Genomic DNA, 16,986 nt, shown 5'->3' with positions numbered 1-16,986 from the left:
GTGGGATATAGCCACTGCTGCCCCTCTGATTTGACCCTGAACAGGAAACCTTCTGCTGTATTTGGTAGTTTTCTATATACTTTTTTTCTTTCGTGTTTCTTTAACCAGCTGATAAGATGAGGAGGGTCAAGGCAATGGTTCAGACCCAGAAGACTGTAAATAGCCTGAAGGAGGGACTATTTCTCCCCATCTGCTAGGGCATAATGCCAAATTACAGAGCTGCTCTTACAATCCAAAAGGAAACTACATCAAGTTTATGTCAATGGTGGTGTTCAAGTTAAATGGAACAGTTGGTGTACGGCAGTACGGACCTGGTGAGACCAGGTCCTGATGTTATTGCCCATCTCGGTCTCAAATTAAACACAGCAACTTCAGAAGTTCAACAAAGCAGTCTGGCTTTTTCCATCTCTGTCCACAGTTGTTCAGTGTGCTCTCCTGCAGAGCTCAGAGTCTAAACCAGCTGCCTTCAAAATGCCTTCTCTGTGGCTGATGTAACTTGAAGGGACTGTTTACAGTCCTGACTAACTCTCTCCAGCTTCCAGGTAAGAAAACAGCAAGAACGTCGTCAACTTTTTAAGGCACATCAAACAAGATCATGGATCCTTTAGTGTTTCTAATAAATTAGGATTTCAAAGTGCCAGCTTTATTTGTGTCAAACACATCTCATCGGTGTCACTGCGAGGGAATCTCCTTCATCCAGTCAGTATGAAAACCTGGGGAGATGGCAATATACGTTGTATAAAGTCATAACACTTGGCAAACAAGAAGCCAGTTCACTGTCTGAGTGTACAGTATTGGTGCAGGTTGTAAATGGGGAACTGAATGCAATCATTCTCAGCTCAGTTCTGTTTCAATCAGTCCTCAATATATCTCCAGGCTGGCCCACTGTCAGCAGCTCACTGCATTACCCGAACTCACCTCTGAGGTGAAGTCAAACTCGTTGTGTCCCAGCCAGAGTTCCGGCAGCTCGTCCACTCGATCCAAGCCCAAATCCAGCACTAAGGTCATCAGCACATCCTCGTCGATGAGGTCGGTGTCAATGATCCCCGGGGAGGCTGGGGGCTGAGGGGCAGCCGGTGGCTGGTTCTCTGCGGGGGTTGGAGCAGGCTGCAGAGCCGAGCTGTGGTACTGGCTGTTGAGTTTCTGCAGCTGCAGGCTGGCCAGCAGCTGCGGGCTGTGCAAGCTGAACTGCTGCTGCCGGACTCCGCACGTAGAGGCCACTAGCCCCGAGTTAAACTGCCCGCTGCTGCCACCAGCAAGCCTGCTGCGAGTTACCGACTCCCCATAGTGCAGCATGGTGACGGCTTCCCGTTCCTTCAGTCCCGGGCACACCAGAGAACTCATCGACCCACTGAACCTGAGGCGGAGGGGACAACAACTTCAAATTAGCAATGCAACCAGAAAACGATGGAAAAACTCAACGTGTGGAGAGAGGAACAAGAATTCATGTTTCCAGTCCATATGAGGACTGTAAATCAGCAACACCGTGGAAGAGAATCTCAAAAACAAACACTGCACCCTCAGTAAAGAGCAGATGCCAGAAACGAGTTCACTCTGGGATGTTTTATATACAGCTAGTCGCTAAGTTGCAACATGTTAGCATTGAGAATTGCTATGTGACTTTCACACTCCTTATCTGGCTCTCTTCAGACTAACACCCTAAAGTGTATTTTAAAGGTCGATTTTTCATTGAACATGTTTCAGGGCAAAACAAAAATAAGGTTCACGATGTTGGTCTACATCTAAGAAGTCTCACAACGCCAGGTTAAAGTCCAACAGGTTTATTTGGTATCACGAGCTTTCGGAGCACTGCCCCTTCATCAGATGAGTGCAGAGGTAAGTTTCAAAAACAGGCCAAATACAGACAAAGACACAAGTGTAAGATAATGGTTGGAATGTGAGTCTTCTCAGGTGATCAAGTCTTTACAGGTATATTGCTTTGTTTGTACCTGTAAAGACTTGATCACCTGAAAAGACTCGCATTTTCAACCATTATCTTGCAATTGTGTTTCTGTCTATATATGCTGTGTTTATGAAACCTCCCTCTCCACTCACCTGATGGAAGGAGCAGCGCTCCCGAAGCTCCTGATAACAAATAAACCTGTTGGACTTTAACCTGGTGTTGTGAGACTTCTTGTTGTGTCCACCCAGTCCAACACTGGCATCTCCTCACCAGATCTAACTCTAAGTAGCGGAGGAGCGTTTGAGACCTGGTGGCTTATAGTTAGATCCAAGTGACATTGTTAGGACATTTTCAGAGGGGCAGTTGGTGTGAAAGTGACATCCCCGTCACTAAAATCTAATTAAAAGTGAAACTGCTGTAGACGACCGAAGCTAATCTGACTAAAGGAATGTTGAAAAGACAAGCCTAACCTCTTCATACCTGAGGAAAGAGCAAGATCAGGAAAGGTCACTGGCCCTCACTCTTCAATCATTTAACCAAACCACTGCATGTTGATAAAGTCATAGAGGTTTAAACATGGAAACAGACCCTTTAGCCCAACCTGTCCATGCCGCCCCTTTTTTAACGCCTAAGCTAAACCCAATTGCTCGCGTTTGGCCCATATCCCTCTATACCCATTTTACCCATGTAACCGTCTAAACGCTTTTGAAAAGGCAAAATTGTACCACCTCTACCTGCTGGCCCCGAGTTTCTCGGAATCCCAAACACATATCGTTTTTGAATAAAGAGGTTCGTCCTATTTCTAATTCTTTTTCATTCAACTTGATATTCCCTAGTCTTCCCTGGCTTGATTTTAAATAAACTTTTGCTGTTACAGTGTCAATGTTGTTTAAAAACCTCCACGAGGTTACTCCCACCACCCTAATTGCCTCCAGCTTTTTCCTCACAACCAAGTACTCTGATTTGCAGCTTTCACGGAAATGTGTTGGACTTTCCCACGACACTGGTGTTTTTTCCTGAAACATCACCCAAAAAGTCCTGCATGTTCACAATATAAGTTGTTTATTCAGTGGCCAGAGCCCGGTGAGCCTGTTTCCTATCTCAAAGTTCTGGTGATCAATTGCCCAAAGACAGAGTATGTAACCCCGGGTATTACACTTGTCTTCCCCAACAGTGATAACCAGTTGCGCCAAATCTCCTGTCTGGTCTCCTGGGGATTCCTGGGGATCTTTTATCATGTGTTCCTGAGGATTTACAAATGTTAAACCCCTTTAACCTATCAAAAACATTTGCCACACACTCTCAAATTGTCTAACAGGGAACAAACTGATGTTTGATGGACATTTCACCAAAACATATTCATTCCTGCAGTGATAGTTTAATTTTCAGCTCCGTCCCTCATCCCCCACCCCACTTCCGCCTTCCTTCTCGCATTCGGACTTCTTTCAATGACCCCTGAGCTGCTGGGACACCGGCAGAATGTTTCTTTGTGTTATGTTTGACCACCGGCTGCTATTTCTCTCCTCTGTACTCCCCAGCTCGCGTCCCATTGCAAGCACCTTGCTGCACTTTACTTAACTTCTCAAAGCCTAAAGAGCCCATGTAATAAACATTTAAAATATTTTAGTTACTTCTAAATTGATAGGATTTCAGTAGAATCGTAGAATCTCTACAATGCAAAATGAGGCCATTCGGCCCATATCTCCATAACCCCATGCATTTACCCCAGCTAGTCCCCCTAACATTTTAGTAATATCCACAAACCGGGTCTTGCCAACCATGAAGTGTCTACATAAATGCAGAACAAGGACATTACAAAGGTTGAAGATGTAGATAGCTGTCCAGGTGCATACATATATTTTGTGGTTGGCATGTTCTGTTTGACATGTTTAACGATGATCCAGACCCATGTGTCCCAAACACAGTCCCAATGAGTGCATTTCATCTTCACCCATGGTTAGGAAGATGTCACTAGCATGTGGGGGAGGCGGCATTGGCTTTGGCTTTAACGAAACTCAACCAGCTGTTAGCTTAAACAGGGTTTTTGTAAATATCCAGTTGGATCGGGAGAGTCTGGATGGCCTGGCTCCAGTTGTTGCGGGATTCATCTCAAGAGATATAATTTCAACCAGCAAGCATTTACTGGGAGATCCTTCTGCAGCTATACACCGACAGACAGCCAAGCTCACAGCTACTTAGAGTTGAACAATGGCTAATCAATACTTTACAAGGTAGTAAGCTTTATCATCTAGTCTGCACTCAATTCAAATGATTGCGAAAATGTACTGAATGTGAAACAAAGGAGGAAAGGGGGCCTTACCTTCTCCAAGGTTGCTTCCCGAGCCAATTTCTCAGACTTCTTCTGAATCTATTGATCCGATTCCGAGTGCAGACATAACAACCCCTCCCCCTCCGCCCCCCAGAAAGCGACCCCCCAAAATGTCCACACTTTATGATGGGACTCTGTCCTCGCCGGCTTGGTGCTGAGACTCGGCTGATGCCCTAGAGAAATCCCCGGAGAGAGGGGCTTAACTCCCAGCCGGCTCAGAGTTGTGAATCGGGTCCGGAGTGCAGGCTGCCGCGGCTGCAGAGTTTCTCCCAGGCAAATGTCCTGACTCGAGTTGCCAGGAGTTGGGAGAAGGTTCACAGAGAATAACTCGATGTGAATGATCAGCGCCGCTCCCTCTGTGAATCCCCACTGGCAATGAAAGAGCTTTTCTGTGCTCTCGGGATGTTATCCTGACCTTGCTCCATCAGCATTCACTGACACAAGGTGGAAATGTAACCGGCTGGGACCTCTGCAAAACCTGGTCTGGATCCTCTTTTCCAGTCATGTTACGTTTCAGGCTCCCCACTGTTTCTGAAGAGCAGTAGACTCAGCAGTAACACTTACATGTGATCAGGCCACACACAGTGGGCTTTGTCTACATTAAAATCATTAGGAAGTAAATTGAAATTGTGCGTTTTTTCTTAGCTGGCAGCACAACATAACCTTTATCCCTTGTGATCAAGTGAATGCAGCTTGTTTTAAAATTTATTAGTGTCACAAGTAGGCTTACATTAACACTGCAATGAAGTTACTCTGAAAAATCCCCTAGTTACCACACTCCGGTGCCTGTTCAGGTTCACTGAGGGAGAATTTAGCATGGCCAGTGCACTTAACCAGCGCGTCTTTCAGACTGTGGGAGGAAACCGGAGCACCTGGAGGAAATCCACGCAAACACGGGAAGAACATGCAGGTTCCGCACGGTGACCCCAAGCCAGGAATCGAACCAGACTCTCTGGCACTGTGAAGCAGTAGTGCTAATCACTGTGTCACCATACCACCCTGTGTCTAATTATTACAAGTGTAGACAACTATTTGAAGTACAGCATTAACAAAACTTTTCATTAGCATTGGGCTTTTGCCATTCATGTTTTGGAGTCTTCTTGAGCCAATGACACCTACAGTAACAACCTCAGACAGATATGAATATCAAACAGAAAAGGGAAATCAGGTGAAGAAATGGGAAATCTTAACTAAAAATGGGGAATTCTTTTGTACTTAGAAATTAACATTGGTATTTCTTACACATACAGCAAATCAGAAAATATCAAGTAAACTCACATTTGCCTTGTACAATTCCTTTTTTAGCAGTACTTTGAACATGCACCCAGAACACTTTCTCCTGTTTCTGACAAATTGGGTTCAGGGGAATGAGTTGAGCAAGGCACCAAGGTTATGCATTTCAGGACTTGAGTCGGCACCCAGGAGATGACTGCATTTGAGGCCAAGGGGTGTCGAATAAGTGAGGAACAAGGATATACGTGGGTGAAAGTGTGCGAGTGCAGAAAGAAGAGAATAAGAAAGAAAGTACATGTTATCGGACAGTAAAGTCAAATAAATCATTGCCTCTATCTCTTTTTCTCTGGATGTTGGGTGTTGATCTGCTGGGTGTTTTCGGCATTTTCTATTTTTATTTCAGATTTGCAACATTCAGAATATTCTGCTTTAGTTCCTGTGATCCTCATGTTGAAGTACTACTCAGCCTAGGAAGCTTCATAAACTGAACGCTACCCTGAAGCAGTCTCAAGACTGCGATCAATCCACGTTGCCACTCTCATTCCTCCAGGCTTTGCAACAATCCATTTCCATTCATCGGAAAGGGCAGATGTTCAGCGTTTTTTTGCACAAAAGTAGCTGTCTAATCGGCACTTCAATAACACTATACCTCAGTATTCAGGGCAATTTGAAGACCACCCGTTAAACATACTTACTTTTCAATGCCATCTTATCCAGGGCTTTGTATTTCTAACTGCTTTTTCTTCCAGTGGGAACGTTACAGCCTCACCATTTCCACCAGAGCGACACAGATTAGATTATTGTGCTTTACGTTATTTTCAATCGCTTAGCTGTAGATCTGCCTATAGTTACCTCTCAACTTTGATTTGCCAAATTCACATCTGTCCATCTATCGCTCACAGTGATAACATATTATTAATATAGCATATATATTAGCATAGCTCACCTGCCAATACACATTTATAACATTTAAGCAGGCAAGTCTGAGAGGTTGAGCAAGATATATTTCAAGAGGCAGGCGTGACAAACTGAGCTCACTAAGTTGTCGCAACCGATTTCCCCTGTCTTTGAAATATTTATTAATATAGTATTACTTGAAGAGTTCATTCTTTTAAAACGTTCAGCCTACACGTGTAAATCAGCACTGACTGACACCAGTGCATGAAAGAATTTAACTCCTTTCCTGACTGAGGCAGGATAATCTGTCCTCAGGAATGGAATCTTCCGCCCTCAGAGCATCCAATCTGTTGATGTCTCTGTTGGGCTGTCAGCACAAATTCCTGTATTTCTTCTGGATTATTGAAGCATTCCAGGGTTGATGCCTCAGTGTGTCCTTGCCTGGGAGGAATAGCTCCACCAGTCACTTCAGCAAACCAGGATCTTTGTAGCCGCACGTCCAGCTGTTCGGCTTCATTTGTGGCCTTTTGTTCTCTGCAAACGATGTTGAATTTTCTGTGTGTCTGGAAGATTGCCAGCGAGATAGCGGATAGCTATTTAAACTAGATCCATTTGCAAGGCCAGCACACCCACGAGAGTCTATCTGAATGGGATGCTACTTATTTTAACTGTCTACAGTAAACCTTCCAGACCACCTTTATTGCTTTCCATATGGGAGGTGATAATGGAACCATTCAAAGCATTGGCGATAGATATATTCACATCCAGTATAATTCCTGTTTACTTAGGCGAGTTACCGAGCAATCTGGTTATCATTAATCAAGGGAATGGCGATGAGCTAGCACAGTCTTCTGTTAAGGCCGAAAGGCGGCATTTTTTTCTAAAAATGGAACATTTTTTCGTCTCTCCCCACCTCCCCCTCCCACCACCATCGAGAAAGGAAAGCCTGTCTACCTTCTTAAGCCCAAAAAAACGCACAACTGTTAGAAACCTGGCCACCCAGTATTATCACTAAAACGTAAGTGTGTTCAAGGCTGAGATGAATTTTTAATCAGTAAGGAAATTGAGAGTTATGGGAATAAGACAGGAAAGTGGTGTTGAGGATTATCACATCAAATCAGTCATGATCTCATTGAATAGCGACAGACTTGAGGGACCTAATGGCCTACTCATGCTCCCAAGCCTTATGGTCTTTCAACTGCCCAGCTGTTGAAAACACTCTCAACAAGACTAAAGTTTTAAGCAGTCCTACTGATGGGATTCTGGAACAGTGGGGCTAGTCTGAAATGGAAAGCCTAATCTCTGTCTCTAACTCACGTGTTTTGAACATGAAGACGTACCAAAAATATAATTACAAGCACATTAGTGAAACCAGTGTGGTCAGGATCAGTGTGACTGCCTTGGAAACTGAGAACAGTTATATTGTCAAGAAAATGGCATATATGTTGAACAATTACTTTGTGTTTGCATTTATAGCGGAGGAAGAAGTCAGCACGCTGGACATCCCAGGAAAGAAATATTGTATCGGGGACAGGGGTGCCAAATGCTAACTAATTATATAGTAACGGGACTAACGAAGGATAAATCCAAGGGCAAATTTTAAAAGAAATAGCTAAGAACATTGCAGATGCCCAAACCATAAACTACCAAATTTCTCTTGATTTTTTTCCTTTAGATTGGAAAATGACACACATTGCTCTGCTATTTAAGTAAGGTGAAAGAGGGAAAACAGGGCGTCATAGATCAAGTAGCGTAACATCTAATGTAGAGAAATTGCTAAAGTTTATAATTAATGATAGAGTGACTAAATACTTACCTTGTAGCGGGAAACCATGATCAGGCAGGTGACAAGGCACCTGACAAGGTGACAAGGTAATTATATTCATTGCACTTGGTGTGTGCTGATGCCTGCAGTGGTGATTTGCCCAGGCTAATGTAGAGTAAAGGATCAGGGTAGCTAATCAGGTTAAACCAAGGCAGTTATCTGATGCAATTTTTCAAAGCCATCTCGCCCTTTTGGCTAAGATGAAGTGTTAGATCAGGCCCGGGAGGGGGTGCAATGTCTTATCCTGTCAGCTTGGATCTTGTTTGAGAAAGCACAAGATAAGATACAAAATCTTGTATTGTCAGCTTGGACCTGGTTTGTCCTTCATGTGGGAAGCATGATTGGGCATAATTTGAATTGGTTTTATTGATTAGAATTAAACTACTGAAAGGTACAAAAAAAACTTGGACATTTTCAACTGCTCAGACAGAGCAGCATGGATTTGTAAAGGGTATGTCATGCCTGACAAACTTGATTAAGATTTTTGAAGGGGTTTCGAAGAAGTGGACAGGGGAATTTCAATGGATGCTATTTATATAAAATTATGTAAAGCATTGATAAAATCCTTGATAAGAGACTCTTCGCTCAAGTTGAGCAGGTTTTATAATTGTCAGGATGTAATTAACAGTGTCTCACAGTAATCCTGTTTGGGGCCCAAATATTCACCAAATTTATTTACAATTATTTGAAAATAGGTTGGAAAGCCACATATATAAAATTGCTGATATAAAGATAGACAGCATTGTAAGCAATGTGGATCTAGGCATTATATTGCAGATATATCCACATATTGTTTAAATGGGCACAACTGTGGCCAATGGATTTTGATGGCAGCAAATGCAAGGTCATCCACTTTGAACCCAAAAGAACTGATGAAAGGTAGCATCAGTGGAGGCCCAAAAAATCTTAGAGGTGCAAATCCAAGATCATTAAAATATCATGATCAGGTACTAAAAGATAACGTAAAAAGACTAATAGAATGCTGGCCTTTATATAAGGATGAGAGTCTAAGGGAATGGAAATTTTGTTTCAGTTACATACAACCTTGGTTTTGCATTTCTGGACTCTTAGTAAGGAAATAGTGGCTAGGAAGGAATGAAGCATTGATTTACTAGAATCAACATCCAAGGGTTAAGTTACAAGGAGAGATCACACAAATTAAGGTTGTATTAGCTGGAATTTAGACAGTTCATGAGTGATCTGATTGAAGCCTTTGCGATATCAGGGCGAACAAATATGATGGAAAGAGGTAAACTATTTCTACTGACTAGGAATCTAAGACTGAGAGCTACTGGTGACACAATGGATAGCACTGCTGCTTCACAGCACCAGGGACCTGGGTTTGATTCCTAGCTTGGGTCACTGTTTGTGTGGAGTCTGATTTGATTTATTATTGTCACACGTATTAACAAAAATATTGTTTCTTGTGCATTATACACATTCATAGAGAAGCGAACAAGAGATTACAGAATGTAGTGTTATAGCCAGGATGTTGAGAAAGATCAACTTAATGCAATGTTCTCCCTGTGTCTGTGTGGGTGCTCTGGTTTCCTCCCACTGTCCGAAAGATTTGCTGGTTAGGTGCATTGGCCAAGCTAAATTCTCCCTCAGTGTACCCAAACAGGTGCTGGAGTGTGGAGACTAGGGGATTTTTCACAGTAACTTCATTGCCGTGTTAATGTAAGCCTACTTGTGATACTGAAACTTAGTCTAGAATTTTGGAATTTTCTTCCAATAATAGCAATTATTGCTAGATCAATTATTAATTTAAAATCTGATCTTGATAGATTTTTGTTAACTGAAAATATTAAGGGATATTGGATAAAGCAGGGTATATCAACTTAAGTCACAGATCAGCCATGGTCTCGTCAACTGGTGCAACAGATTCAGGGAGGCAAACTGTCCTCCTGCTCCTCCACTTTTTAAAATAGTTATTTCTAAAATGGAGATGTCAGTGCCATGCCAGTACAGGCATAAAGATATTGCAACTTATAAAAATCTAATTCTTATAAAATGGACCCTGGTAAACTATTAAGATGGTCAAGAGTGTTTGGCAATCCTTTGCAACTTCAATAGACTAACTAGCTTCTGGAAAGTTCCAAATTGAATTAAAATGGGTGGAGATCTCCCCTTGAATAGATATGCCTAAACAGCACTCCTCTGTGGAATTTCATACCTGCTATTGTCAGAGTTTACTCCAAAACACAGAGATAATAGATTCCTATACTCTATGATGCCAGTCTTACAGTGTTACAAAGGAAAGCTATTGAGACCAGTTGTCCACAAAGCAAGTGCAAGAGACTACAAATGATCTATATTGAGTATCAATGGCCTTTACAATATGACTGAAACTACAATTAATCTAGCAAATGCAAAACCAAAAGAGGAAATGCTGGAAAATCTCAGCAGATCTGGCCATATCTGTATGGAGAGAAAAGAGCTGACCTTTCAAGTCCAGATGACCCTTTGTCAAAGTTTTGTGCTTGTTTGCCCCATGTCTGTGTGGGTTTCCTCCAAGTGCTCTGGTTTCCTCCCACAGTCCGAAAAATATACTGGGTGGGTGCACTGGCCAAGCTAAATTTTCCCTCGGTGTACTCAAACAGGAGCCGGAGTGTGGCAACAAGATTTTCTCAGCAACTTCGTTGCAATGTTGAACGACAGAAACAAGAGACAATTTGTGGGGAAAAACATAAATTGTATTTTAGATCATTAATTATGACCCTTGTATTTTGTGAGAAGTGCTCCAGTTAATGCCCCAGTGCTATAGTCATTTGGAGGTAGCTTAATTTCAAATAATTGATTCCAGCAATATTTAGCACCATATATGTGAGAAATGTTTTGTTAGATTCATTCCTGTGTCTCTTGCAAGGCTAGCTTTTGTTACCCATCTCTAATTGCTCTTGAGAAGTTGGTAGTGAGTCCATCTTCTTGAGCCACAGCAGTCCATCTAATTTCAGGATTTTGATCCAGCAATGGTAGAGAAACGGAGATAAAGTTCCAAGTCAAGATGGTGTGTGGCTTTGAGAGGAACTTGCAAGTGGTGGCCACCCAATGAGTTTGCTGTCCTTGTCCTTCTAAGTGGTAGAGATCAAGGGTTTTGAAGGTACTACCAAAAGATACTCATCAAGTTGCTATTGTGTATCTTGCAAATTGTGCACACTGATGCTACTGCGAATCAGTGGACAAGGGACTGAATACATAAGGTGATAGATGTGGTGTGGATCAAATGGGCTGCTTTGTGCTCGATATTGCAGCTTCATGAATGCTGTTGAAGCTGCATACGAAAGAAAGCAGACAGTATTCCACCACAATCCTAACCTGATCTTTATAGATGCCCTACATACTTGAGGGAGTTAGGAGGTGTGTTACTTGCTGAAGAATTCCCAACCCTTGACCTGCTCTAGTAACCACAGTATTTATATAACTGAATCAGTCCAGTTAGATTTCTGATTAATGGTAACCTGCAGGGTGTTGATGGTGGGGTTTTAGGAGTGGTAATGCCCTTAAACATCAAGGAGACCTTGACGTTTAAATCAGCTTTTATTGGAGATTGCTATTACCTGGCATTTGTTACATTATTTGCCTCTTATCAACTCAAGTCTAAACGTTATCCAGGTCTTGCTGCACTTGCGCTTGCAATGCTTCAGTATCTGATGAGTTGCAAGTAATACCAAACGTTATATAATCATTAGTTAACATCCCCACTTCTGGCCCTATAATTGATGAAATAGCTGAAGATGGCTGGGCCTAGAACATAGCCACGATGAACTTTTCAGTTATGGTTTGGCGTGAGATGATTAGCCTCCAACAATTATAACTGTATTCCATTGCGTTGGAAGCTGCTAGTTGTGCAAAATGTAGCTCAGCTCAAATGTCTCCCATGATTAAATAGCCTAATGACATTCAAGTTTAAACTTCTATGTGCAGAATGGACATTTTGATGAAAAATTACCACCTTCAAAGGGGCAAGAATAATGATTCAGTTTCACAACAAAATATTAATACATGCAAGCAAAGCAAAAAAAAATTAATTGAATTTTAAGGGTTCCTCTAACCCATCTTTGACAGGTCAGCAAATTGTCTACATAATAGCAATATTGTTTGTGCTCTCTTCAAGTAGTAGATCAGCACAATTTAAATCTTAATACATAATTCATCCACCTGGCAGGAGATGCTGGGCATGGAATTAACTCAGTAAAGCAGGAGACAGCTGAGGTGACAGCTGCTGACAGAACTAGTCTCATTTCAATACTTCAGCAGTGGAGATAATTATTCACAACACAGCCTCCTTTTCTTTAACAAAGGGAAGTTCCTTCAGATCCTTTCTCAAAGTAACTCCTACATGGAATATTGTTGTTTGATTACATTCTTTAGGCTGATGAAAGTCTGACAATCCCACTTCTTTGCACTTTATCAATTTTTGCAAAATGAGATTTTCTCTTCCATTCAAAAACAATGAATAAAATGTTCATTTTAGTCATTAAGTGCTAACTATGAATGAGCATGGTGGCAAAAAGCAACAGTACAGTTACCTAGTTAGTAAAATCACTACATGGTTGGTTATGAACTATGCAAGTTCAATTTGTTTGACTTTGCCACTCTCAATTAAAGCAATTTTGGACTCCCAGAATTAGCTTTAGGTTCCAAGATTAGAAACCATAGAAACCTACAGTGCAGAAGGAGGCCATTCAGCCCACTGAGTCTGCACCAACAATAATCCTACCCAAGCCCTAACCCTGTAACCCCACATATTTACCCTGCTACTCCCTCTAACCTAAGCATCCCAGGATGCTAAGGGGCAATTTAGCATGGCCAATCAGCCTAACCTGCACATCTTTGGACTGTGGGAGGAAACTGCAGCACTTGAAGGGAACTCACGTAGATAATGGGGAAAACGTGCAAACTCAACATGGACAGTGACCTGAGTAGGGAATCAAACACAAGTCCTTGGAGCTGTGAAGCAGCAGTGCTAACACTGTGCCACCGTGCTGCCCTGGAGATAACGTGATAAAATAAGTAGCCAGTGTTTTAACTGCAATTACAGAGAATGCACGGAAACAGACCATTTGGCTCAGCCCGTCAACATGACAGCACTTGTTCTCAAATTGAGCTTCATCCCATCCTTCCTCATCTAATCCCATCAGCATAAATTGCTATTGCCTTCTCCCCCATATGCTTACTTAGCTCCCCCCACAAACACACCTATACTATTTGATTCAATTCCACTCTGAGTTCCATATTCTCAGTATTCCCTGTGTAAAGAGGTTTCCTTGAATTCCCTAATTGATTTCTTGATGATTATCTTATATTAAAGGCCTTTATTCTTGTTATTTCCTACAAGTGAAAATGCATTTCATAATTTTAAAGACCTCTATTAGGTTACCCCTCAGCCATATCTTTCCAATTGAAATGCTGGAAGTTCTGCTGCAAAGTGTGAATGTTTAATGAGGGCTAATTATCAGTGTACAAATACTCCCTCACCACTCAGTGAAATAGCTTAAAAACTATCATTTCTGAGGCTCACACATAAAAGTTGATCATGGCAGTAAGGTCCCAGACAATTACTTTTGCGTCTAAAAGGGACAAAAAGAATAGAAAACGGATATAAGATCCACTATATAGTTTAACCTTTTACAATGAATCATACCTTACATGTGTGATGGCTCCTTAGTGTAAAAAAAAATCAGTACCAATAAACCCTCACATTATAGCACCAACGGCTAATATTTTCAAATGATGATACATGTATTAGAATCCATAGAATCCCTACAATACAAAAGGAGGCCATTCAGCCCTTCAGGTCTGTACTGAACACAATCCCACCCAGGTCCTATTCCCTATTCCTGTAACTCCACACATTTACCCCGCCAATCCACCTGACATTAGAGTCAATTTAGCATGGCCAATCCAACTAATCTACACATCTTTGTGCGCAAAGGGACAATTTAGCATGGTTAATCCACCTACCTCACACATCTTTGGAGTGTGGGAGGAAACTCACACGGACACGGGGAGAATGTGCAGACTCCACACAGACAGTGATGCACTGTTCAACACTACAATGGATGTATGTAATTTCCCATAATTTTCTATGTAAACCTTTAATTGAAAGCATAGTATTAGTTAAGGAATGGATTGAGAGGAGGCGATGCACTCATCCACACAAGGGCATACAAGCAGCTAACTATTGCTATCCAACCCTTAGTTGTTTTATGAATTATACTGATGCTTGAAATGAGAACCCTACCTGCGGAAATGCATGGTATGGGAATGTTTGCAATTGAGTAGTTCATATTCAACACAAACATTTTTACATAGCTTTTCAAATCTTTTCTGTTTTGCATGGTTCCTATCTATTTTTATCCAGAAACATTGAAAATAGGAGCAGGAGGAGGCCATTGAGACCTTCTAGCCTGCTCTACTATTCATTACCATCATAGCTGATCATCCAACTCAATAGCCCGATCCCACATTCCCCCCACCATATCCTTTGATCCCCTTCGCCTCAAGTGCTAGATCTACTGGCTTCTTGAAAACATTCAATGTTTTGGCCTCAATTATTTCCTCTCTCTGGGTGATAGAAACTAAGGACTAGATAATAAGTTCTGTGGTTCAGAAAGCCCTTCTGTGTCATAGAGACTTCCTGCAGCCTGGTCTCAGCAAATTTTGGTATTGCTATCAATTTTGTAAAACCCATCAGTTGGGATCCAGTGGCATTAACAGCAGGTGTGTGTGACCAGACTCTAGCCAGGAAAGCAGATGGATGTTGCCTGCCTTTTGCTACCGCACCAAGTTCCAGCACTTGTGGAAGTCTCCAAAGAGAGTGCATTCAGGCTGTTCAACCATCATGAATTACAATCAAGACCAATTCCTAAATTCATGAGATGCCTACATGCTGAAAACATGAAGTCACTGGACTAAAATCATGAAATTTTTTTTTCCACTTGAGCCAGACAGTGCCACAGCTAATTGTAGCATTTCTACTATAAGTCCAATGATGTTAGCCCAAGCATAAATCAGGTATTATCACCTCACCAGCAGCTTAACTGAACAGATCAGAAAAGCTCACCATCAGATCTCTGGTCTTTTGAGTTAGCTTTTTTTAAAAACCAGAATATTGGATATTTGAGGTAGAATCATAGAAACCCTACAGTGCAAAAAGAGGCCATTTGGCCCATCGAGTCTGCACCAAACACAATCCCACTCAGGCCCTACCCCCATATCCCTACATATTTACCCACTAATCCCTCTAAACTACGCATCTCAGGACACAAAGGAGCAATTTTAGCATAGCCAATCAATCTAACCCACACATCTTTGGACTGTGGGAGGAGACACAAGGAGAACGTGCAAACACCACACAGACAGTGACCTGAGCCAGGAATCAAACCTAGGTCTCTAGAGCTGTGAAGCAGCAATGCTAACCACTGTGCTAACGTGCCACCCATGGAGGAATATTAATTCATCAAAACAGGTAGGTGGGGATAGCAGCAGGTGCTGATCAACAGGAGTTTTCTTTGTCCATATTTGACATGATGCCATAAGACTATAGACTGCACAGTCAATGTTAGGGGCTACCAAGACCCATTTTGCCTCCACCTCTGGTGGGTCAGGACATACCCAGGGATGGTGACGCCTGGAAGATTGTAAAGTATGATTTGGTGACTACAAGGCTACCTAATTGTGGTGCAAATTTGTAGTTGAGGTGGCAATTCAGACATAATTTCACAGAAAAGCCAAAACTTCACTAAAAATCAGTAGAGAATAATTTGTCAAATCATGCACACGTACTTTGTAAAATGTCAAAAGTCAAATTCATGGACATTTGACACATTTTTAACAATAGTTAACAATCAGAATATATGATACGATTTTGCAGATGGTGTTTTCCCTTCCCACCATCTGTGTTATTACGTCAATGCCATGATAAAGGCAGGGGAAATCATGCAAGGTTCTTGCACTGGTCACTAGCCGAGTTATACTTGCTGGAAATTTACACGGATGTACATTGAATAGGATCTGGATTGACTGTGATGCTCCCATGATCTAATGGCCTCTTATTGTCACAGGATGAATAATGATGATTTGGGTGACACAGAGAGTAACTGGAACCCATGAAAATTATAACCCAGTAAGGAGGCAAGGCACCTCATTTCTCATAAAAGCAAAGACTGAAATGAAAAATGTAATTCCATGAAGTTGTAGACATGCAGGGAGAGGAAGCAATGGCAAGAAAGGAATAATTGCCAATGGATAGGAGATAGCGCGCACAGGAATAGTAGCAGAACATATGACTAACATGAAGTTAAGAAATTCTTTTCAAGAGGTGTTGCCTCATTATCCTTGCTGAGTGTTTTCTTAGATTTGTATCCGTAAAAGTAAAAAAAGGAATTATACCCTTAAGCAGATAAGGTAGTTTTAATCTCGGCCTGTAAAATGAAGCCCTGTGCATCTTGCATGACTTTCCATAGTACTATCCATTTAGTGCTACGTGCAAGAGTTGCTTTCTTCATATTACGCATCGCTATGTGAAGAACCAGTATAATCTTTGGTAGTTAACAAATGTGCAAGTTCCAAAAGAGATTCAGTATTCAGCAGGATTAATCTGTGCTGTTTCTTTCCAGTGAATACTTCCTTTGAATGTTTCTAATGGAAATCCAAGAGGGTAAAGAAAAATATCAAAACTAAGCCCCAGTCATGACTGTATTAGGCTAGCCTCGATAAACACTGTTAAAGGAGCACTATCTGAAAACAAAGACAGGAGGCGTCATTTTTAATTACATTTATTAATAACCACAT

General features: G+C 41.7%; 1 protein-coding gene across 1 annotated transcript; it reads right to left on the bottom strand.

The window, feature by feature from the left end:
* Positions 1-815: 815 nt before the first annotated feature.
* Positions 816-4,282, bottom strand: cited1 (Cbp/p300-interacting transactivator, with Glu/Asp-rich carboxy-terminal domain, 1). The gene is made up of 2 exons (XM_080187702.1): positions 4,224-4,282; positions 816-1,357 (listed from the first exon to the last, which is right to left on the bottom strand). Exon 2 carries the CDS (start codon positions 1,342-1,344, stop codon positions 889-891), a length of 456 nt encoding a protein of 151 aa, XP_080043828.1. The 5' UTR covers positions 1,345-1,357; positions 4,224-4,282; the 3' UTR covers positions 816-888.
* Positions 4,283-16,986: the final 12,704 nt, after the last annotated feature.

Source organism: Carcharhinus amblyrhynchos, chromosome 4 (assembly GCF_965287045.1).
Source record: "Carcharhinus amblyrhynchos chromosome 4, sCarAmb.v2.hapA, whole genome shotgun sequence".
In the NCBI taxonomy this organism is placed as follows: Eukaryota; Metazoa; Chordata; class Chondrichthyes; order Carcharhiniformes; family Carcharhinidae; genus Carcharhinus; species Carcharhinus amblyrhynchos.
The sequence above is the reverse complement of the archived record's forward strand: the minus strand, read 5'-3'. Positions and strand labels throughout refer to the sequence as shown.

Coding starts and splice junctions, on each gene's coding strand:
- cited1 (XM_080187702.1), bottom strand. CDS start 1,344: ATGAGTTCTCTGGTGTGCCCGGGACTGAAGGAACGGGAAGCCGTCACC.